Source organism: Perca flavescens, chromosome 4 (assembly GCF_004354835.1).
Source record: "Perca flavescens isolate YP-PL-M2 chromosome 4, PFLA_1.0, whole genome shotgun sequence".
Classification (NCBI taxonomy): domain Eukaryota; kingdom Metazoa; phylum Chordata; class Actinopteri; order Perciformes; family Percidae; genus Perca; species Perca flavescens.
In genome coordinates, this window is record NC_041334.1 from 26,502,850 (window position 1) to 26,527,153 (window position 24,304).

General features: G+C 40.4%; 3 protein-coding genes across 3 annotated transcripts; 2 read left to right on the top strand and 1 right to left on the bottom strand.

Annotated features, from left to right (window-relative positions):
* The first annotated feature begins 1,131 nt into the window (after positions 1 to 1,131).
* On the top strand, positions 1,132 to 3,760 carry tsfm (Ts translation elongation factor, mitochondrial). The gene is made up of 6 exons (XM_028576457.1): positions 1,132 to 1,264; positions 1,563 to 1,715; positions 1,832 to 1,960; positions 2,045 to 2,161; positions 2,481 to 2,562; positions 3,195 to 3,760. Exons 1-6 carry the CDS (start codon positions 1,217 to 1,219, stop codon positions 3,587 to 3,589), a joined length of 924 nt encoding a protein of 307 aa, XP_028432258.1. The 5' UTR covers positions 1,132 to 1,216; the 3' UTR covers positions 3,590 to 3,760.
* Positions 3,761 to 4,943: 1,183 nt separating this feature from the next.
* Positions 4,944 to 9,334, top strand: myl6 (myosin, light chain 6, alkali, smooth muscle and non-muscle). Its single transcript, XM_028574989.1, has 6 exons — positions 4,944 to 5,047; positions 5,357 to 5,384; positions 6,594 to 6,737; positions 7,362 to 7,535; positions 7,746 to 7,823; positions 9,156 to 9,334. The coding sequence occupies exons 1-6, from the start codon at positions 5,045 to 5,047 to the stop codon at positions 9,182 to 9,184; spliced, it is 456 nt and encodes a 151-aa protein (XP_028430790.1). The 5' UTR covers positions 4,944 to 5,044; the 3' UTR covers positions 9,185 to 9,334.
* A 1,273-nt stretch (positions 9,335 to 10,607) lies between these two features.
* On the bottom strand, positions 10,608 to 23,580 carry smarcc2 (SWI/SNF related BAF chromatin remodeling complex subunit C2). Its single transcript, XM_028576370.1, has 26 exons — positions 23,469 to 23,580; positions 22,649 to 22,768; positions 22,470 to 22,555; positions 22,224 to 22,305; positions 21,675 to 21,767; positions 21,495 to 21,564; positions 21,343 to 21,412; positions 21,009 to 21,084; positions 17,328 to 17,572; positions 17,048 to 17,172; positions 16,877 to 16,930; positions 16,625 to 16,662; positions 16,396 to 16,526; positions 16,222 to 16,293; positions 15,996 to 16,109; positions 15,724 to 15,877; positions 15,481 to 15,597; positions 15,322 to 15,384; positions 14,959 to 15,217; positions 14,660 to 14,821; positions 14,471 to 14,532; positions 14,247 to 14,367; positions 13,993 to 14,156; positions 13,744 to 13,878; positions 13,282 to 13,648; positions 10,608 to 12,786 (listed from the first exon to the last, which is right to left on the bottom strand). The coding sequence occupies exons 1-26, from the start codon at positions 23,577 to 23,579 to the stop codon at positions 12,722 to 12,724; spliced, it is 3,156 nt and encodes a 1,051-aa protein (XP_028432171.1). The 5' UTR covers position 23,580; the 3' UTR covers positions 10,608 to 12,721.
* Positions 23,581 to 24,304: the final 724 nt, after the last annotated feature.

Here is a 24,304-nt window from a genome sequence, read left to right on the forward strand (position 1 = left end):
AATGTATTGTGGAGTAAAAAGTACAATATTGGCTATATAATATAAATATAGCCAAGTAGCCTATAAAGAAATGGAAATAGCCTACTTAAGTAGCTCAGAATTGTACAATACTTAAGCAGATGTTCTTAGTTACATTCAACCACTGGGAATATTAAAATGTAGCCTACCATAAAGTATCGTAAAGAATCTAAATAATGTAATGGGATCATATCTGAAAACTTTCACAGGTTTTGGGGTGTATGCGACTCAGCTGGGTCTTAGGTCACTGGTTCAAGTCCCCATACGGACCAAAATATGGTGGTCGACTGATAGCTGGAGAGGTGCCAGTTCACTTTCTGGGCACTGCAAAGGTGCTCTTGAGCAAGGCACTGAACCATCGACAGCTGCAGCCCCCTCACTCTGACATCTCTCCATTAATGCATGTATACTGAGCATGTGTGTGTATTTCAGGCCTTTGTACAATGTGTATTCTAACAACAGAGTGAACATTTTTTATTTAATAATTTCCCCTGCGGAATTAATAAAAGTATAATTATTATCATTAAATGATATAGCAAAATCTTGGCACCTGTGTAGCTCACCTAGTAGAACGCGCGCGGCCCTTTGCTGCATGTCATTCCCCCTCTCTGTCCCCTTTCATGTCTAAGCTGTCCGATCAAATAAAGGCCTAGAAGTGCCCAAAAAATAATCTTAAAGAAGAAAAAAAACTCAAACGGGATATTGAAAGGGAATGGCAGAGACTATGGGAAAATATATATATATATATATATATATATATATATATATATATATATATATATATATATATATATATTATGCAGAAAGCAGAAAGCAATATTTGTTATAAGAGGTTGTCAGATTTAGGAGTTTGGTCATTTTCAATTAAATCTTTAGTGGGCAAAAATGAGAATCATCACTTGATCTCAAAAGACAGAAGACGTATCGTGAGGTCAAGACTAATACGTCCATGGGTCAACAACCCATAAGACCATAGTAGTATAAAGGATATTTGACCAGAAAGTTTAAAACAGGTTAAGACAGCTGCCTGAATGTGGCTTCGAAAACGCAACTGTACTCCCGCACTGTAGAGGGCGCTGCGCAGTAATAAGCAACTTTATGTAAAGTCTTTCCGTCCCTACGCGGCTTCCGTACACAGCGTGGATTTCAATGACATTCTGAGCTATCATAAGTCAGTTCACTTTTAGAAGGTGTAAATATGTCTTTAACCTTTTTATTCAGAGCAATTACAAGAGACGTTGCAAAGGTGAGCACATTAAGCTTTACATTTAGTCATGTTTTTAACATTTTTCCTGAAGCTCGAGCTGTCATTAGCTGGTTTATTAGTTAGCTTCCTTACTTTATCTGATATGTGTTGCTAATTCAGTTTTATTTCATGTTTGGTGAGATATCACTATGGCTGGATACCTCTATAGAATATTGACTTAAAAATCGCACTTGTTGTGACAATGATGGTGCATGATGCGACTGTCTACTAAAGACAGCCGCTGGACTATTTGAACTAATGTACTACCGTTACACGTCCTCCCATCTGTCCTCCTCAGGTCAGCGTTTGCCAGCATGTACAGTCGTTACACACAGGTTGTCCGCTTCTGGCAGCTGATAAAGCCCTCCTGATGAAACTGCGGAAAAACACCGGCTACACTTTCATTAACTGCAAGAAAGCACTAGAGAAGTTTGATAACGACATAGCACAGGTAACCCCTCCTCTCTCAATCCCTATCTGCATTGGTCCAACTATATATCCATATGGTGACTACTGAAACAACTAGCAGTGTGACTGTGTTGTTTATGTAATTTGCCAACCCTTCAGGCAGAGACCTGGCTACATGAGCAGGCCCAGAAGGAGGGCTGGAGCAAAGCTAACAAGCTGGAGGGTCGCAAAGCCAAAGAGGGTCTGATTGGCCTCTTTATAGGAGATAAAGCTGGAGTCATGGTGGAGGTAAGGCCAGATCACTTTCCAGGTTGTTGGACATGATGGCATTTAGCAATATCTTTTATCTTTTTTCTCGTCTGCTTGATGCAGGTTAACTGTGAGACAGACTTTGTCGCCCGCAACGAAAAGTTCCAACAGCTGGTTAAGGATGTGGCATTTGCCACCTTGGCTCACCACCGGCATAAAAGCCAGGCAGGATATGTGAAGGTAAAACCAAATACTGACCGCAGGAGTTGCATTGGGAGAACTTCTCTGTTCACTGCAGAGCTGGAAGCTGGACATAATTGTTGACAACTACAACTACATTTTAGTGTGTTATAAACAATTTCTTACATGTTTATATACTACTTATACATGCTAAGTGGGGAGTCTTACTGTATTTAATACCGGAGGTCTATGCTGATAGGAAGGAATATAAGACTGTGTACAACTAAATGCAACACTGTTAACTCAGGATATCAGAACGCACCAGCCCTGTTTCCTTTGCTCTGCTTTGCTTCTGTTAACATACTACATTTGTTTTCAGAGTGTCCTGGTAGGTGATGAGTTGAACAATCTCAGTGTGAATGAAGGAGCTTCACTTTCTGACCGGGTGGCTCTCACAATAGGTCAGTAAGAAAAATGTTTTAATTTTTTTCCTGAAGTGTCACTGCTCGGTTAATCTCTAAAACACTATTGTTTTCGTTTCAAACTCAAGCCCCTCCTGCACTCCTTCTACCAGCATTTTGGCATTTTCTTTAATTGGGGTTTTCACCAGCGATGATGGCAGTGTGACACACATGTCTAAATTTAAGTTGATGTTGTCTTGTACGTTTGTTTCCATGCATGCTTTTGTTTCGATACATAGCTGGGCAGAAACTTGTGCTGCTGGACATGTTATAACACAATGAGAAGCATGACCAAGTGGTTAAAGAGAGTTTTGGTTTAAAAATAGGCAATAGTTGAAAACACTTATAGTGTCAATACTGACATTACATTACATTTAAATCAAACATGCCGTGTTGCATTAGAAATGTTCAAATTGTTGTCACTTAACAACAAAGAAAATAAAGAAGAAGAAACAAAAACTACTCTGGACCTCACAAGAACTGTCAATACTTTGTACTTGAGAAAGGAGGGTCAAAATGAGCTATTCAGTTCTCAAAATTAATTATCTACATCTATGAAATAAGGTATGTTTTGCTGAAATCAATTTATTGCACAATTCCTTGATAAAACATGTTTTGCTCTTTCCTCTCAGGTCGCCTCGGTGAGAACATGTCAGTGAGGCGGGCGGTGGCAGTGGGTGTCCCCACCGAGTGGCACATTGGCTCATATGTACACGGAGGTGTGAGCGGCCAGACTGAGGTGGCAATGGGTCGGTACGGCGCCCTTGTCGTATTTCAGGGTGGAAAGGAGGGAGAACGGGAAACTCTAGGACGTAAGCTGGGACAGCATATAGTGGGAGAGGCCCCTCTGTCTCTAGGCAACATGGATGACCTGCCTTGCGGTGAAAGTGAGACACGCCTGCTGCCTCAGACCTTCCTGGGAGACCCCAGCAGGACTGTGGCACAGTTTCTCCAGGGTCAACAGGCTCGAGTGCTGGACTTTGTCCGATTTCAGTGTGGCGAGACAGCCGGTGAAGAAGCAAAATGAAGGGAGGGAAATCATTGATCTAAAAGGATTCTTCATGTGTCTCTGTTTAATTTGAAATGCAACTTTTCAACATTCAGACAGTCACACAGTGTCCTCATGAATTAAAAGCAGAATATGTAGGTTGATGAAATTACTAATTCAACAATAAAATATAAAAAGAATTTCATTTAATTTTAATGTGTATATGTTACTCGTTATTCTAACTTATAAGATCTACATGAACATCCTCTTAATCAGGTAACTCACTGACATGAATCCACCTACTGTCATAATAAACTTGATGTGCAAAATTATTTTGATCAAAACATAGCCATGAACCTTATCGCTAGAAAATTTCAAAAACGTCTGTTCTTATGAAAACAATGTGGATACACACATTAGGGCACATTACTGGCTTAAACACCTTGTATTTTTTTAGGGTTTTAAAAGGATGTTATGTCCAAGGACTATGATATAATCAGAGCTGTTGCTTTTTGTGTGAAAGGTGGGGAAGACTTAAGGGGTCCAACTTGTTTGGAACCTCATATACTTAGTAAAGTTAGCTCTTACCTCACAGTTTGAGCATACTTTGTTGTAATAGTACACTAGGACATATGTTGAGTTTAGGATTCCCCAAGGACTGTCTTGTCAAAAATAATAACTAATAATAAATCAGGTTCTTTATTTGTTATCATGTGCACAACGATTTCAGTAAAGCAGTTGTTGGCAATATTTATAAGTATTTATATGGACATGTATGCATGTATGTACAGTACCAGTAAGTATAATACCAGTATGTATAAAGTGACAGCCTCAGGTATTGCTTTTTACAGTAATAATAATAATAGTAGTAGTAGTAGTAGTAATGGAATTGTCTGTGGTTGAAGATTACATTTAGATTACCTGTGTTAAATCGTTGCTATGTGATTATTACAGGGCCCACACATGGAAATGACCCACAAAAAATAGTTATTATTACAAGTTTTTTATTAGGTACTATTTCATAAGTATTTTTTTTATTAATAGGATAACCCCTTGAGATGAATCATCTCATGTTTGAGGGGGTCCTTAAAACAATTAAACAGTAAATACAAAACACAAAATACATTCATACATACACACAGCACTCCCAAGCCTGACTGCTCCCAAATGTGCTGCTATTTATAGTAGATGCACAAACAAGAGCCAACACACAAAAAATATATAAATAAAAAAAATCCATAAGAGTCGTTATTTCTATGATTTATATTTATTTAATTATTTATATTATATATTATTTAATCAGAAAAATAGAGGGTGTGGGTGGCATGTTGTAGCTGCACCACTGCAAAGGTGCGAGCAAGGCAACTGTGAAATCTAGCCATGTGATTGGCTGATGTTGTACAAGCTGCTGTGACATCATCAACGATAGTCGGTGTCCTCCTAGAGAAGATACGAGCCCCTCGCCCGTCTGTCATCCAACCACCACAAACAGACATGGTGAGTAAATATATTGTTCCAGACTAATCTATCGAAATAGCTACTTTTAAAAGATTTGTGATAAATGAACGCGTTGTTCTTCATTGGAAGATTTTGAAAACATCTAGTTAACGTTGAGCTGTAACATTAGCTGCGTATCTGTCCTGGCCTGCTTCACCGGCCGCTTTAACGTTAAGCCTTTAGCCACAATCCTTTACTTAACTGTAACGTGACGTTAGCATCAATGGAGGATTAATTTAAATCATTTGAATTTCACACTAACCCCAGTCTTCTATTCCCCTTTTGCCGTTTTAACCCTGTCTCCACCAGTCTGACTTCACAGAGGACCAGATCATGGGTGAGTTAACATCTGATTAGCTAAAGAGATTTCGCTATTTAATTTTTTTTTTTTAAATGGTTAAGGGTAGCCTATATTAACATATCATCGTCGAAATATAAATAGCTTTATGATTTCGTCACTTTGACCCTGTAGCTCGACTGTTGTCTCTTCAAGCCCCTGGACTCCTTCAGGTAACTCTGACATGAGACTGGGATATAATAAACTAAACATTTTCTAACTGTGTGAGGTTCAGTGTTACTAACCTGCAGAAAAAGTAATCTACTGTAATTAAGCATGTTGGTGTTTTTGCATGCTGATGCTGAAATATACACTTTAAATGTCTGGCAGTCATAATAAAGACAGGTTGTGTTTTAGCAGAGCAGTGGGGATCAGGGTGTTGGCCCAGGCTCCTTAAAGGTGTGGCAAATGTCACTAAAACTATTGTTTTGTGGCACTTAAACCAGCTACTTAGTGGTGATGTTTAACATGACAGAAGTCTTGTCATAGTTGCAAACAATGTGTGCTTTTAAGGATAGTATTTGCTCCAACAACCCCCCACTGCCACTGACAAGATCAGCCACAACTAAAATAGACCAATTCAACCTACTACATTATCGTTGCCTTCACTAACCGGTTGGTGTTGTGTAGACGTTTTGTAGATTATGTGTTTAAATAAAATATTTTATGTGTATAAATATATTTGAGTTTTTCCTTTTTAAAGTGTGTTTGCTTCCGATCCGATACAAGGTAATACCCTGACCAGAAAACCTATTATTAAAAGCTGCTAATGTCCCGTCAGGTACAGAAGAGCCATTATGTGTCATCATTTATGAGGTAAATGGATCATCAATAGGCCCCAGTATTTCAAATAAGTACTGTGTTTGTGTTTATGTTTTTGTCGCGTTCACATTCCCAGAACGTTGTGTTATTATCACAACAAGGTCAGCTGATAGGAAACCTCCCTACGCAGCAGTGTTGGGAACTGCTCCTGCCATGAAAATGCAAAAACTTAATTGCACGTGTCGAGTGTCAAAACCGCTTGTGCAGTGGTATCAGCTGTTCTTCTGCACAAACAACTTTATTCAATAAAATTACACATGTACAGTAGTATCTGTATCTCCCTTTGGTGTTATGCATATGTGTTTGCTTGTGTCTCTAACAGTGAGTTATGTTTATTAATTTACTTTACAGCTAGATCTAAGTTCTACCTCTCTGTCTCCATATTAGAGTTCAAGGAGGCCTTCCTTTTGTTTGACCGGACGGGTGAGGGGAAGATCACCTACAGCCAGTGTGGTGATGTTATGCGGGCCCTTGGACAGAACCCTGTCAATGCTGAGGTGCTCAAGGTCCTGGGAAACCCCAAGTTAGAAGGCAAGTCTCTGATTCACCAACCACAACTAAAAATAGACCAATTCAACCTACTACATTATCGTTGCCTTGGCTAACAGTTAGGTTGGGTGTTGTGTGTACAATCCCTCATTGCAGCCTCAGAGAATCGGTATGTGCTGAACTGCTGTTTTTGGCTTGTTTGGGATACATATACAGTATGAGCATACAGAGCATTTATTTTAATATTGATGACCCATAAAAGCCTTGCTCCAAGTTCACTCCACAAATAAGTCCTCCTCTGTTCTTAATGAAGTGTGTAAGGTCCTCTGAGATGGTGCTCTAATGTTGACATTAATTATTATGTACAGTATAGAGGTGTGTGCTATGTGCAAAGGTGGTACTCTTTGTATATTTTAAATCAATGAAAATATGAGGTTTGTGCAAACCATTATATAATTAATAAATAAACATTAAGCCTAAAGCTATGATATTGTATAAAAAAAAAAAAAAAATGCATTTTACAGTTCCATTGTTTGCCTGTGCTGGGAATAAAGAGAGGCTCTCTGAATTCTGTGCAAGCTTACTGGCATCCATACAAATCTGCCAATTTCATAACAGTTCTAGAGGTGTTTCAAATAAAAAATTTTTTTGTTGTTTGACCTGCAGAGATGAACTACAAGATGCTGGATTTTGAACAGTTCCTGCCCATGCTTCAGGCCATTGCTAAGAACAAGGACCAGGGCTCCTTTGAGGATATCGTAGAGGGTCTGCGTGTCTTTGACAAGGAGGGAAACGGCACAGTGATGGGAGCAGAGCTGCGTCATGTTCTCACTACACTAGGTAAGTCAACAACAAACAGCAAAACAAAAAGAAGATTTGTCATTATTAATCCTTATCTAGCTGAGCTGGCCTATCTCTGTCTTCTTGTCATGCAAAGTAAAATCCCTTCAGGCACTTACCATTGTCAAGAACAATGTTAAGCAGTGTGCTGTCTCTTTTTCTTTATTGCGTCTTGGAATACATAGTATTTCTTCTTTTGTTTTCTTCCAGGTGAAAAAATGACAGAGGAAGAGGTGGAGACTCTTTTAGCGGGACATGAAGATGCCAATGGCTGCATTAACTATGAAGGTAAAATTGCACAGATGCATTCAGATGACTCTTTCAGGTCCTATACAGTGCAATGTGCCTCATGAAAATATGCAACACTACTGCTGTGGATGTATAAAACAATGAGCGTCATTGTGTCTTAGTGTCACATGCTCGCTACTCTTGCTTTGCCCGATCTTCCTCCACGGCGCTGCGGAGGAGGGTCTGGCTAGTCCACACAGCATTCAGGGATGGGAGAAAAACGTGCTCTGGTTTATTGGCATTTCTTTTAACCAATCACAATCGTCTTGGGCAGTGCTAAATGCTGAGTGGAGCCACAATGCCTCTGCAAAATAGCCTCGTGAAGGAACTTGTTTTAGTGAAACGTGTACGCTCAAAGGTTGTTTTAGTTGTGCAAGAGAAAACTCAGATTGGACAGATAGTCTAGCTAGCTGTCTAGATTTATCCTGCAGAGATCTGAGGAGCAGTTAACCATAGTCCTCATAAATCGACCTGAGTTTAAAATTACAACACAAAGAAAGCGGAAGGGGATGGACATCTGAAAACGGACCTCCAAAAAGAGTGACATCCGGCGGACTCTCCAGCAGAACGAGAGCAATCCCAGAAGTGGAACGTCGTGGATACAGACCACATGCTTGCTGACTCTGTGTTCCCGCCTCACAGCCTTTGGCCACTACATCATGTCCGGCTAAGCCGAGGGTATGAGCAAACCCCTGAAAAGCTCTCTGCAGCGCTGATCTCCTGCATTTATCTAGGTAGTGAGTGAAGAAGAGAGACAGTTTTCTGAACAGCTAATGGACACAACTTTGCAAATTCTTTCAAAAATGTAGCCCCTGCAATTAAAAAAAAAAAAAAAAAAAAAAAAAAAAAAAAATCATCATATTTCTATTCGGCTCCCATGATCCACATTGGCAGATGGGTGTACAAAAAGTGAAACAGTGAAAATACAATCAACTAAAATTCAGCAAAGAAAAAGTTGTTAAAAAGGCTGATTATGTCTTCAATGTTCTACTGCCAGCTCTGTGACCATGCTACACCTTTATATTTATGTCTGAATGTATTTGTTTTCTTTGCTACACCTTTATATTTATGTCTGAATGTATTTGTTTTCTTTCAAGATCTCTGACCTCCTGTTCGTCCCTTCTTTTTTCCTAGTTGCTTTTCATTCATTAATATTGTACATCAGGCCACATCTGATAATCCTAAAACGTTTCAGGTTTTTAGTCCTCTTTGCTGGCAATGAGAGAGCTTGTATCCCCGAAGACGGATGTTGTTTGTGAAGTTTGTTGCTGCTTTTGTCTGACTTTCTTCAGGTTTGATGTTGTGTTTCTCCTTCTCTCTCTCTCTCGACAGAACTCGTCCGGATGGTGATGAGCGGTTGAGGATTTCAGAGACACACTTCCAATTTTACTCCTGAATGTTTTTGTATTGTTTGTTTTGTCTTGTCCTCCATCCACATCATCCTACCTCCAACAAGTCTTTTTTTGACATCTTTATTTTATTTCAAAAGTGCCTTTTCTGGCTAATGTGAAGAAACCCTTTCATCTCATTTTCCAAACATTATTCAGGTACAATCAGCAGTAAGGTTCCCTGGATGATTTCACCTGATTTCACCCCTTTGTTAATCAGCCCAACTGTCTTGTTGTCAAAAGGTTTTTGATTTTGTTTGGCTAGATATGATAATGTGACATGTTAAATCTAATAGTATTGAATAAAAACCCTGGTTTCCAGGATTAAACTTGTGAGTCTTCTTGGATCAAATATTTCTTTATAGGTTATATATATTACACATTTTTAGTCTAATTACAAGACAGTGTTAGAAAAATATTAATATTTGAAAAATATCAGAAAATCAGTGAAATCTTACAAATTGCCATTAGAAAGTCTGGAAAGTATTAATCAGACGTCTAAGAAATAGAAAAATATCAGTACCAGTACAATATCCTAAAAGTATTGATCGATGTGTAATGCAAAAACTATAGATTACATTGTCATTATAATAATGATGTACTATATGAACATAAGTGACATGCGATGCAGTGTGCTTTATATCAAAGGGAAATTGCATCTATATGAGAAAATTAAACAGACAAGACTTAATACAACAAAAATTTAGAATGATTTATTATATAGAATAAAAGAATTTGCATGCTTCTCATCAGCAGTTGGAAATTGTTCAGTTGCCATGGAGTTATCGATGTTCAAACTTTGCAAGACTCGTAGCACCCATAAGACCTTGATTTTAGTCAAAAGCGCAAAAACAATTAAGTGGACCTTGAGTCCGGATTGTTTTTTTTTTCTTCCAAGTCATGAATAAACTTTTAAAGTAAATACATTTCCAAAAAAGTTCCATTTTGAATATTTAAACCTGCAATAATTACAGGAAGTGTATGTTGGGCCTCTGTGAGGGTGAACCAAAACGTGTCTGTTCTATTGAAGCGTCCCAGTAAGTCATGGCAGTGAGCCCTCATACTGTACACAATACCCGGATACTGAAACTGAAGCAGCTAAATAGAATTCAGCTATCATTCATTTTATTTACACTTGTGCTTTTCCTACTGTGACATGTCAAAATGACTTCTGTGTTGCCTGTAAAAAAGTATAAACAAATCTTGATTTCTACTCCACCTACACTTGGTAGTCAGTGGAGAGATTTAGTGTGATATATCTTTAAATCTCTGTTCTTCAGCATCCTGACAAACATGTAAACATTTATTAATTTGTACATTACCTTATGTGTGGTTCTTTTTTGTGTTACCAGTCTGTGAAGTTGCTTACAAAAAAAACAACCACACCACACAATGATATCCTCATCACATCTTTATTTTTTTCCCAAACATTTTGTAATCAAAACCTGAACCTTTTGTTTTACCTTTTTTCTAATACAAACTGCCAGAGTAACCGTCAGCACAAATGTGATGATTTATTGAGGAAAAATTGATTTCTACTGTATAATAATCAATGCAATTGCTGCTACCTTCAGCATAGTGAAAAACATACAGAAACTGAACATACACTTATTTCATATCACAAAATCCACACAATGTAGTAATAACACAGATAAAAGAAGTCCATATATGCTCACTGCTGTGGTGAGGTCTGCAATACTGGCTTGACGGACATTAACTGTAAAGTTTCACCTTCTGACTGGATTATATTTCATGACACTGACGTGGCGTGTCGTGTGCAGAACGAAGCCAGTTTTCTTTTTTTTTTTATTCTTCAAACTTTGTGACACACGACGAATGGCACTGGAAATAAAACTGAACGGTAATGTGGTTTACAGCTCTTAATGGCATGCGTTCACATACACACATGCTCACAGTCACATCTCAAGACGGATCCAACAGACCTGCTTGATTCATACACAACAGTGGAGAGGGTAAATATAGGCTACAAAGGTAACAATATACAGTTACAATGTTGACATATCAAAGAAAGAAGATGAAAAAACAGACAGTAAAAAATATAAAACTTGATAGGATAAAAAGTGAGGATATTGTTGCAGATATTAAGGACACAATTCTCCATTGTCAGCTGTTTAAGGTGCAAGCGCCCTTGTTTTTTTTTTGACAGCATTCACATTTCTTCCATGTGTAACTTGAAATGCACCAGCAAAAACAAGCTGCTAAAAAAACATCCTCTTAATTTCCCAAGCAACCACAATTAAACTCATTGAATAAATGCGAGATAAACATGATTATAAAAACATTTTGGTTTAGCAATAAACACAAAGTCAAATTATGAAAAAAAAAAAAAAAAAAACAAACAAACACTTATCCGGTCACTGTTAGAATTATTATTCCCAGACTTTCAGTCTTTTGAACAAAACTACATTCCTCACAAAACTATAACCTGGATGTTTTTCAGTTGATCCAGATTTGAAAAACATGAACGTCATCGCTGACATGTTTTTCTCTAAGTGCTGTTGAAAGGAAGGACATTATTAGAGAGGTCTTTTCAGGATGATGATCTAATGCTGTCAGTACTTTCAAATAGTATCATTACAGGCCAGCACAAGATGCGTTTGTAACAGAAAATCCAGTTTACAGTACATTGTCTCAAACTGCATCCGAACCAACTTAATTTCCAACTGGCTTTCGATTCGTTTTCATTCATTACAGACAATTCTCTGGAGAGACATTGAGGCCAGACCCTGTCGAGTGACCGTTTGTCCATGTAATACAAAAAAAAGCAATTGAGAGGAAAAAGTAACATTCCCAATCAAGTTTCCAAAAACTTCAGCATGAAAAAGTATTTAAGACAACAAAAGGACGATATAAGTGCTAAAGTTCAATTTCATGGATGCTTCAAGTCTTTCAATGAGACCTTGGGAAACATGTTAAAAGTGCATTTTTCTCTTACATACTGTGTATTTGAATTAGTACCTACAGTACAAGGGGGAAACTCTGGAGAGACAGTAAAGCACGGGACTTCACAAGCTGTGACAAACTGTTGCAGAAAAAATAAATGCAACAATTTCCAAAACACTGAAAACACAAGATGAGTCTTTTCTCTTCTTCTCCTTGAGTGGCAGCATGTTGGTTAAGACCCTCTTAGTTCACCAGATCTCTGTTGTTAAGCTTACAATTAGGAAGTGAAATGTTGCTGTCCGATCGACCGCACAGGATGAACAGCTTCGGTTTGAAAGTACATTTTCTTCATAGGCAGATTCAATTTAAAAGGGACTTCTTTTTCAACAGAGAGTCAAAGTAGAGCTGGTTTGATTTAGATGTAATCTCTTTTTTTTTTTCTCACATCAATTGTCCTGTTGAAAAACAAAAAACAAATAAAAAAAAGAGCTGAACATGTAAAGTGTGTTTCTCTTCCTTCGGTTTATGACTTCTTCATTTCAGATGATACCGGCAGGGTTTAAAGTGGTCAGAGTCATTCGGATTCTCAGGCAATGTAGTTTTCTCTCACTGTGGAGGTGGGACTGGAGCTGAAGGGTGGAGTGTTTCCCCGGGAAGAGGGGCGGTGGGCTCTGTGAGGGGTGAAACAAGGGAAGAGCAGAAACATGTTGACAACTTTTGGACACATAAAGCTGATAACAGTGTGTGTTAAGAATTTAGAATATTATCTTGTCTAATTGGCTAAATTATATTTAATTCAATTTAAAAAAATCTTACAATAGAAAATAAATAGCAGACAAATATACTGTAATAATTTAATTATCACGTTTTATAAAATGTCCGGTCGAAATAGTGCTGGTGGCAATCGATTAAACCAATGGATTTGTCCATTGTCATTTTCATAATCCCTTAATCGATTAAGTAAATTATAAGGCAAAAATGCCAAACTCTCTCTCCTTCCAGCTTCACAAATTAAGGGATTTCCCACATTTCTAAATGTATGTCTTTGTACCTATCTGGGTATCGGATTATTTGTTGGACATAACAAGCATTTTTAAGATGTCACTTTGGGATTTTTCACTATTTTCTGATACAGTTGCTACATTGTGCTTTAACTTTAAACTCACCATGGAGTACAGGAGTAGTGCTGGAGCTGGAGCTGGAGTGGGCAGCGGGGGTCGAGCCTGGGGGGCAGGGGGGCGAGGTGTGAGCACCCTGAGGTGGTTGGGACTCAGGGGCCGGGGCAGAGGCTGGAGGTGCAGGGCTGGGGGCCGGCTGCAGCGCTGGTGTGCTGGGAGCTTGCTGACTTGCGGTCGGACCCTGGGGTGGGGGTGCTGGAGCAGCCTGGTTGGCATGAGGGCCCCCGGCCTGGCTGTGCTGCTGGTGCTGAATCTGCTGGAAGTGCTGCTGGCGGGCTCTCATCTCGGCGTATTTCAACTGCTCCATGTGGAAGGACTGACGGTCAGCCAGCAGCTGCTGACGTTGGTACTCCAACTACACACACAAAAAGTGAAAGGTTAAAGGTTTTGTACTGTAATTAGGTTGACTACTCTCTTGAGATACTACATATCCCAGAATCCCTCACTCACAGCCTCCCTCTCTCTGTCCATGATGGTTTCCAGTTCTTCAAAGTGTCGCAGTTTAATCTCCAGCTTCTTCATTTGGGTCTCCACCAGCAGAGCCACAAGAGATTTGATCTTCCTCTCTTCCACTGCAGCCAGGTGCTACGTAGAAAGTGAAGGAGAAACTTAGATTAGAGTAAAGTAAAAGAAAAGAAGGGGGGAAAAAAAGGTGATGAAGGATACAACAAGTTGAGGCCTGGTGATAATTAACTTTACCTTGGCTTTGACAGCAGCAGCAGCGAGTGCAGACGCAGCAGCGGTGGCCAGGTTCCCCTCTCCCACATCACGCTCCACCTTAGCCTTCCTCTCTCCTTCGCTCTCTGCTTCTCTTTGTCCTTCCTCTGTGCCCTCTTTTCCATCCTTCTCCTTCTCCCCATCACCTACGAGAAAAAAGGTTTCAAGTTTAAATTTTTGCCCCCTTTGACAAGAACACTGTATTTCCTGTATCTGACTGCAATGCATTTTCATACCCATCTCTGACTCTGTTTTGTCCGCCTCTCTCTCGCCTTCTTGTTCTCTTCCTCTTTCTTCTTCCTTCTTCCCATTCTCCGCCTGCTTCTCCTCTTCCTCAGTCGCCCCATCTTTGCTGTCCTGCATGGGAAAGCAATCATGGCACAATGAGCTTCGCCACAGTTCATCAGCAGAACTCACAAATGAAAGACAAACATGGTATTATAACGAACATGTATGATACCTTGGCCTCCCTCTTCTCTTCACTGGGTTGGCTGTCACTCTTACTTTCATCACTGCTTTCATCTAGAGAGAGAGAGACATTACACTTTTTCTTTTTCAGTTTAAAGTGTGAATGTGTTTTCTTTCTTGCAATTTTGCATGCTGTACGTGTACATGTGTGTGTGTGTGTGTGTGTGTGTGTTCATCCTACCAGGTCTGTCTCCCTCCTCTAGGCCAGTGCCTGCGATGCCACTACCCTCCAGGCCATACAGCGGGTCCTGTCGGCCACTGACCCTCGCTGCCTCCTCCACCCGCCGCACATGAGCCTCAACAAGCGCTGCAGGAACCTCTTCCTTCATACGAGAAAACTCCTCTAAGAGAGAGAGACCAGATTGAGCTTACTGATGTAAAGCAAAACACTAATGATGACTAATAAGTAATCAACAATGACCAGGAAGATTTAAATTCAAATGTAAAAACAAATCTAATTCAAAATAAGGTCCTTCTCACCCAGAGCAGACTTGGCTGCAGCCGAGGCTACGCGTGGGTCGACGACAGAGGCGAGGAAGGCCACTGTGCTCATGACAGGGTTTCCTGCCTGGCTGAAAGGTACCGGCTGGTAGGCCAGTGGTCCTAGGGACGAGGAGTTGTCCTCCAAGTAAGGGTCTTCAATGGGCAGCCTCAGGAAGTGCAGGATGCACTCATCCTGCGTACGGCTGCCCACATGTTCTGAAACCTTGTTCCAGTCGTCCTTGTACATCTCCAACCCCTGAGGGAAGTGAGGACTACATTTAGCTCCGCATTTCTTATTTTCACAATAACGTAAAGAATTATCTGCATCATCACACAACTGATTTTATGGGTCATTTGTACCTCAAGTAGTAGTAGTGTTTCTTGTTCTGTCCACTCCCTCATAGAGCTCGCTGTACTCTTGCTCTGTGCACAAATATCACCACCACTTTGTTAATATGAGAGGTCATTGTAAATCACAGCAAAATAATCATAATGGCATGCATCTTCTTAGACTTGTACCTTTGCAGAGCCAGTCTTCTTGCTGTACATGTCAGTCCGCAGCCCAAAGTTTTGCAGATCTGCTGGTTTCTCCTTCACTTTATCTGGGAAGGACATTATCTGCTGGGTAGCAGGGGTCTACAGGTGCACAGCGACAGGAGGACACATGTAAAATAACACAGAATATGTGTGCATGTGTCTATTTGTGTGTGTGTGTGTGTGTGTGTGTGTGTGTGTGTGTGTGTGTGTGTGTGTGTGTGTGACCTGGGACGTCTTGGGCTGCAGGGGTACCAGACTGGATGGAGTGTCTGCCAGGACATGAAAGTGAGAGGTGGGTGGGGGACCCATGGGTGTGGGTCGGCTCTCGGAGTCCACCTGGTAGTTGATCAGGCCCCACTGCTCCAGGAAGGCGTGGACTCTGCAGCAGAAGAAGCACAGAGTGTACAACACTGGCAGCAGTTTGACTAAAACATGTGACTGTGTAGATACAGGCGGTTAAAACTGAGTCAAAATATTCCCATTCAGCCCCCACCTACCTCATGATTGCACACACGTCTCCTGCCAGGTTCCTGCGGCAGGCAGTGGAGGTCAGGTACTCCTGAGGGTTCAGTCGGTAGGTGTCGATCATGAAGTTCCTGTACGCCAGGTAACTGAAAGAAGGAGGAGTGTAGAAAAACAATTTACCGTTGAGACTGCTTTTTAAATGTGTGTCAGTGTAATAAAAACATCAAATGTTGCGTTGTGTACGGATCAAATACTTACATCTCTGGGGTTTTGGATTTGTTCTTCCCATTGAAAAACTCTGGCAGGGCTCGGCGCTCAATGGCATGAACACTGAGGGAAAACAGTTACGCCATTATGAGGACAAATAAGTACAAACAACTCACGTTGAGACCAGCCGATTCAACCAATCAATGGGTCTCTGTTTTTTCTTACCTGTTATAGTCAAACCAGGCAGCGTAGCTCGGTATAATAATGTGATGAGTTTGCTCAGTCACATTGTCCTCGTGAAGGTCAGAGCCTTTCACTGGTTCACCCTTCACGCTCGGAGAGCCTTCCTCCTCCTCCTGTTTAAACACAAGCACACATGCTCATGATAAAATGTGTGTTTTACTGTCCTCACTATCCCCAACACATTTTCTTGCACTTTTACAAACTGCCTCACCTTGCCTGCTGTTTCCATGGACTCATCCTCTTGCTCGTCTGTTCAAATAACAAAAAGAGTGGCAAGTTAATATCCATGAAAAAGTAACAAATCGATGTCTTATAACCTGATATCATAAACAAATTACAGTGGATCACTCTTGCTTTTTGCACTATTTGTTTTATATGCATTAGCACACCGCACAGAAAGAGTTTTTTTTCTTTCTTGTAATAGTAGTTAGAGGCAGCCATGGTGACAAAACGTTCTGCTCACCCATATCTGTTCCTCCCTTGACTGGAGTTGAATCAGAGTCCTTCTTGGTGCTATCTGCAAAAAGAAAGTATGAATGTCAGCCAGTAACAAACAACAACTACTTTAAAGTCGGTGATTCATTTGAATAGTCATAAACAGTTATTTTTGTGTATATTTTGAATATATGTGTACTTGTCTTAGGTGGGTTTCCCTCTTCAGATGCTGGAACAGGTGATGCTTCATCCAAGTCTTTACTTAGATCCTCCTGTTCCTCCTCCCTTTGGCCCCGTTTAGACTTGGTGTACGGGGTCGTTGGCCTGTCCACACACACACACACACACACACACACACACACACACACACACACACATATGACACAAGACATTATTTTACAATACTGTACATCATTATATCATTTTTTAACAGCTGATGAGTGTGACATCATTGCATCAAGACACGTGTGGTCACCTACCCTTTTTTGGTATTCTTCTTCTTGCTCTCCTGAGGCGGAGGGGTAGGGGAGGGCGACGGTGACCTCTTCCTCTTCTTGGCGCTGCCAGGCTTCTTGTCCCTCCGCTCGTCAGGTGTGGTCACCTCATCTGTCAGGGTTTTGGCTGAGATCCTCTTCCTCTTAGGGCAGCCCTCGCCCACTTCATAGTCCTCCTCATTCATCCACTCGTTATACTGGTCCAGGTCTAAAATCCACTTGGCATGGACCTGAAAACAGAGACCATCTTGTCTATGACCAACATTTTCAGTGAGCATGTCAGCTGCCTGAGTGAAATGTCACCAACTTATTCCACATTTTAACCAGGCAGTGTTGCATTCTGACACACTTTTTCTCCACAGTATTTAAGCCCACTAAAGGAGCAGTCACTGAATGAAGACATATGCAGTAAATCTTAATTACGTCACTTTAAAGTTGTAGTCTGAGGGAGACATTTCACCTGTGAGCAGAGCTGTATAGTAACGAAGTAGAACTACTTCACTACTGTACTTAAGTACTAAAAGGCTGTATCTGTACTCTACTGGAGTATTACTTTTTTCTCCTACTTCCACTTTTACTTGAGTACATATTTTCAATGAGTTTAATACTTTTACTCCGATACATTTTTTATGTGCTACATCGTTACTCGTTACTGTTGTGAATTCCTCACACTACGGAGACTGGGTAGGTTACAGTGTGTGTAGTTACGGCTATGTTAGCTACGTACGATAATTACGTAAGTTATGTAAGTAATTGTTTCTTTTCATTACGGGGATCGCCTTTTCAGAAGTCAGAGACGATGTAAGTTTGTACTCTTTCTATTTAGCTATTGTTGCAGCAGAGTAATCTATTCCTGAGTTGTTTCAGTCTGCAGTGAGTCCTGAATGTTAACCGTTTGACCCTGTGATGTGAAGCTGCTAGTTTATCTGTGTGTTGCTAGCTTGCTAACTTTCCACTACATCACACATTTTATTTCAGTATTTGTTAATACGTGATTAATAACCCACTGTTATATCACATAATAGTAGTTATAACAGCTGTGACATTAATGTACCTTTTGGGGTTTATTTCAGAAACTTCCTTCATATCCAGCAATGTACAGCTTGTGACTGCCTTAATACCAAGTAAAAGTTGAACTCCAACAATATGATATTCAAAATTTGACTGCTTTCTTTAATAACTACATAACAATTCAATTCAATTTTTCAATTCAATTTTATTTATAGTATCAAATCATAACAAAAGTTATCTCGAGACACTTTACAGATAGAGTAGGTCTAGACCACACTCTATAAATTCCAAAAGCCCAACAATTACAGTAATTCCCTCAAGAGCAAGCATTAGCAGTGGCTATTGCGACAGTGGCAAGAAAAAAAACCCTTTTAGAAGAAACCTCGCAGACCCAGACTCTTGGTAGGCGGTGTCTGACGGGCCGGTTGGGGGCGTGATGAACAGTGGTGATAACAGTCACATTAGAAGTCACATTGACTTTGAAGGTTATCGTGGAAGTTCATGTCATAGCAGGGCACATCGTGTCATACTGAGTAGTGCAGTCTCCTATACCGGATCCTGACTACTCTGTGCGTATGAACATCACAGCAGGGCGTTGCGGGATGTAACGTGGCGCTGCAGAGCACGGGGGGAGGCTGCGGATGCAGCAGGACGCAGCATAACACAATACTTGTATTTTTACTTTTAGTACTTGAGTAGTACATTTTTAAAATAAACTACTTGCAATACTTAAGTACAAAAAGTGTTGAATACTTTAGTACTTCCACTTAAGTGGGGTGCGTAAAGGGCACTTCTACTTCTACTTAAGTCACTTTTTTGATAGAGCACTTGTACTTTTACTCAAGTATGGGTCTCTAGTACTTTATACACCTCTGCCTGTGAGTAAACAGAGACGGGATGATATCATCTTGATAGCAAACTAACCCAGTGTGCTGATTTGTGTGTGAATACAGCTCGAAACTGCTCTAACTATCATGTCCTAGTGAGTGCTGAACGCCTTAAATTATGCTCTCAATACACAATAAGAGCATCTGACACTGCTTTGAATTTATGGTTCAGCCAAGTGCCATGGTAAGCTCTGTTGCTCGAAGTGCCAGTTTGCACTTCATACTTGGATGTTTTGCACAGATAGAAAAATATGAGGAGATTACTGTTGGCAAAACAGGGAGCTATCAGCTCTGTGTAAATACAGTCTCCTGACAGGTTTGTATAATAAAGGCTGAGGCGCATAAAATTACATTCCATCATTACAGACTAAAGTCTTTCATTTTAAATCCTAGCTAACGTAAAGACTTTTTCCAAAAATTGTGTACAAAAAATCATGCACAGGCATCTATAATTTTCCATCTGATGTAACGATGCCTCATGCACCCATAAAAAACAGTATATTTGATTTGAATATGTCATTTCAAATGTCAGAAAGGGCAGGAAGAAGCAGATATGATGATGTACTGTAGTTGAACAGTGTGAAATTTGTTTAAAGGTCCCATGGCATGAAAATTTCACTTTATGAGGTTTTTTAACATTAATATGAGTTCCCAAAGCCTGCCTATGGTCCCCCAGTGGCTAGAAATGGCGATAGGTGTAAACCGAGCCCTGGGTATCCTGCTCTGCCTTTTGAGAAAAGGAAAGCTCAGATGAGCTGATCTGGAATCTTGTTACCTCCCCTTTCTCTGCTTTGCCCGCCCAGAGAATTTGGCCCACCCATGAGAGAGAGAGACATCATGGCTTTCAAACTAGCAAAGTGGCAGTTGGTCAAGGCCACACCCCCACCCTCCACCTTGCCCCCCCTCTCCTCCTCAACAGCTACAGACACAGAAATGGCACATACTAAGGAAAGCTCATTGTGGGACTGGCTCTAGTGGCTGTAATTCTGCTCCAAGGCTGAATTTCGGGAAAGAAACTTCAGATACAGTATTAGGGGACCACTAAGGTCTATATAAAAGAGACTTCAGATACAGTATTAGGGGACTACTAAGGCCTATATAAAAGAGACTTCAGATACAGTATTAGGGGACCACTAAGGCCTATATAAAAGAGACTTCAGATACAGTATTAGGGGACCACTAAGGTCTATATAAAAGAGACTTCAGATACAGTATTAGGGGACCACTAAGGCCTATATAAAAGAGACTTCAGATACAGTATTAGGGGACCACTAAGGTCTATATAAAAGAGACTTCAGATACAGTATTAGGGGACCACTAAGGTCTATATAAAAGAGACTTCAGATACAGTATTAGGGGACCACTAAGGCCTATATAAAAGAGACTTCAGATACAGTATTAGGGGACCACTAAGGTCTATATAAAAGAGACTTCAGATACAGTATTAGGGGACCACTAAGGTCTATATAAAAGAGACTTCAGATACAGTATTAGGGGACCACTAAGGCCTATATAAAAGAGACTTCAGATACAGTATTAGGGGACCACTAAGGCCTATATAAAAGCATCCAAAGAGCACCATGTCATGGGACCTTTAATAAACTTAGGGGATATGTAAGCAGATATTTAAAAAAAATATTTGATAAAATTAAGAGAGAATAAAGGACACATTTAAAAAATTTGGAATGGATGACATATAAATAGAGAGACAAGAAACAACAACAACAAAAGTTTCTAGACTTTACCAACAAAGAATGAAATGACATACCTTCCTGGGCTTTTCTGGGCTGGGAGGATCCTCCACAGCAGCCTCAATCTCACTGGCTGGGATCCAGGTATCATAACTAAATGGTGAGAGGAGACAGGTCAAAGGTCAAGGCAGGGGAAAGATTACAAGTTTGGGCTTGTAAAAACATCTCAGGTAGACCAAGGTGTAACTTAAGCTTGTAGAGTTAAGAGCAGTGAGAAGCCTCAAGAAAACCAAATTAGCAGATCAAGTCTACAGTGTGCAGGAATTGTGTTGTACGTCCACAAAAGGATGAGGCAACAGTTTTCAGTAAAATATTGAATGGTGTTCATATCTCTGTAAACTCAGTACCAACCCGTCAGGAAAATATCCCCAGTGGAGCAGCACTTGCTTATCTCTCTTCATCACAGGACGCACCCACTCCTCTGGTCCAAAAAGAGAAAAGGATATCAGCACAAGCAGAGTCTTAAAAAAAGCTGTGCTTAAATACAACATGTGGATCCTCACCTTCCTCCAGGCTGGTAGGAATAGGAACAACAACATGGGAGCTGGAGGCCTTGTCCTCAGTTACTGAACCCTGCGACAGATAAAATTACAACTTAAACATACTTTTTTAATCTGACTCAGTTGTGAGCATGTTTTAAGACTAGTTTAAAGACCTTTAACAAAACAAAACAAAAAACACACCTGATGTCTTTTGATGATGTCTTTCAGCTTCCCAAGCAGTTTTGGCTCTATGTCAGAGCTCAGGTAGATGACTGGTCTACTCAGGCAGTTGTTCTGTAATGAAGAAATGCAGCAGATGTGTGAAACTCATAAATTCAAATATATATAAATCTATATATATATTGTATGTCATACAATCTTCATTAAAATAAGAACTACTGTATGTCTGTGTTGTTTAACTCTTCATATTAGCAGAGCTAAATTATATGACTACTGGTCCCATAACTAGGGGCCCTTCATTTTTTATATCTGTGAAGCGCAGGCAGCGTGATTCTCAGACACTTCACAAATATGATGTAATCACAAGAAACATGCAACTTCTCAAACAGAGTATTTTCTTTGCAATCATTTAGCTCTGGTGCCTGCAGGAAAACACACAACGAAAATGTGTCAACGGACTCCTGCTGGAGCTCACAGTTGATCGCTTAAAAACAATTATAGCAATTATAGCATATTGTGGGAATGTTGTAAAAAGTGTGTAAAGTGAAAGAAGCTCTGAGGCAAACTCACCTGCACTAAGGACTTCTCGATCGTCATGAACATCTCGACATTTCGGTCCATCCTCGACGGATTCTGGAAGTCAAACCTGCGCCTACCAGGAAATTAGACTGGAGTTACACATGAAACGGCAACATAGCCAAAATACAACTCTAACTAAACTCTAACTAAAAGAGTACTCAGAGCACAGATAACACAATTTATTTTTCAGTTAGTTCATTTAACAAACATTTACACCAGCTGGAAAGAAAGTCTTACCATCCTTGGTCACTCTTGAACTTGTAGGCAGCAGCCAGGATGTGGCAGAGAGCCCCTCCTGACTTGAAGTCCAGAAAACACTTCATCTGCAGACACAAAACAAAACCGTTTCAAAATGCCAACGTAGGGGAAAAGGCATCTGTATGTCTGTGTGAATGACAGAGTTAAAGGAAACATACTGGCAGCTTGGTGAGCGGAGGGTTACTGACATGCCGACCAAACACCTCCTCCTGGAACTGGAGCAGCTGGACCACCAGGCTGGACAGAGACTTGTTGGTGGGGGGCTCGGCCTGGATGTACTGAGAGGACATCAACACAGAGAGTCAGTCGGGCAGAGCTGAGCCACAGAGAGGACACAAAAAAGTTAACTACAGTGTGCTGATAAGTGCTATGTGTGATCAGTTAAGTCAAAAAATGGAGGGAGCATTACTATCGTCTTTATTATTCATGGTAAGTTAACCGCTATAATATCTGATATGGTGATTACATGGTAAACAACGTTTTCATCATTATTATTTAAGTATTTTTAACGAAATAATGCACTTATTTGGCTAAATCAATGTGTCTAAACACCAGCACACTGCTCAGTGTTATTCCAGACGGGCCATGGCTTCAGTCAGCGCCGCGCGCCACAGAGCCAACATCTGGATCTGAGCTGCATTGCCGTTAGCCGATTAGCTAACTAGCTAGTTAGCTGACTGGCCGGCTAAATCTGCCCTTTTGCAAAATATCATCCTCGGAGGACTGATTATGTGCTGCTTTTGCATCGGTTTAGCTACAGTAACGTGAAGTGATGCCGCCATTCGAGGCTGCATCTGTTGCAGCTGTTGGCTCAGCATCCTTTTGTATCCCGGCTCGAGTGAATCAAACAGCTGGACGTTCAGCAGCACCCTCCCTCCTCTCTTTGTCACTGCCTCTGCCCAACACATAAGTGGCCACATTTCAGGGTAAAAAATGTAAGCTGTGGGTGTGTATGGATACAAAACATGCGGTCAGTACCTTTTTGTAATTCTTTCCCAGCCAGACGCGGACATTATCAAACTGAGAAACGGTATCAGACGCTTCGAAATATTTTACATTCGGGCCGCCGTCTTTCTTCCGCACCGCCATCTTTGACTGCAGACAACTAGTCGACGCCGTCTGCCGCCCAGCGGCCAAAGTCCGGTACTACTGCTGGCAAGCGTAACAACAATTAGTGTACAGCAGGTGGCGCACTTATGCAGGGAATGATTTTTTACAATACTTCATCATGTGAGAGATTTGAATACACTAGTGGTGGAAGTAGTATTCAGATTACTTACTTAAAAGCAAACCCAACAAAACCTTATTTTAAAAATACTTAGTTACAAGTTAAAGTCCTGCTTTCAAAACGTTCAAGTACAAATGTTGACAACAAAATGTACTTCCGTTATAAAGAGTAAAAGTAGGCCTACTCATCATGTCAGTGTCATATTATACAATTATTGGATCATCATTATTGGTGTATTAACATGTAAGCAGTCCTTAAATGTTGTTCGAGGTAGACCTAGTTTGAACTGCTTTAGGATCTCCTGGGCAGCATAATAGTAATATTATCATATTTGATAAAAGTAATTGTATGTTTTAAATGTAAAATAATGTCACTATTAGCCGTCAGATAAATGTAGTGGAATAAAAAGTTGCCTACAAAAAATGGAAATACTCAAGTAGGTTACATATAATTTAACAGCTTTTCAGATCTTGCTGCGTCTGTACTCACTTGAAAAATGTAACAACTTTCTGAATCAACGGGTAGTTTAACACACCACAAGGCACTACTAGTGTATACTGTATGTGGCAAGCATGACGAGTATGAC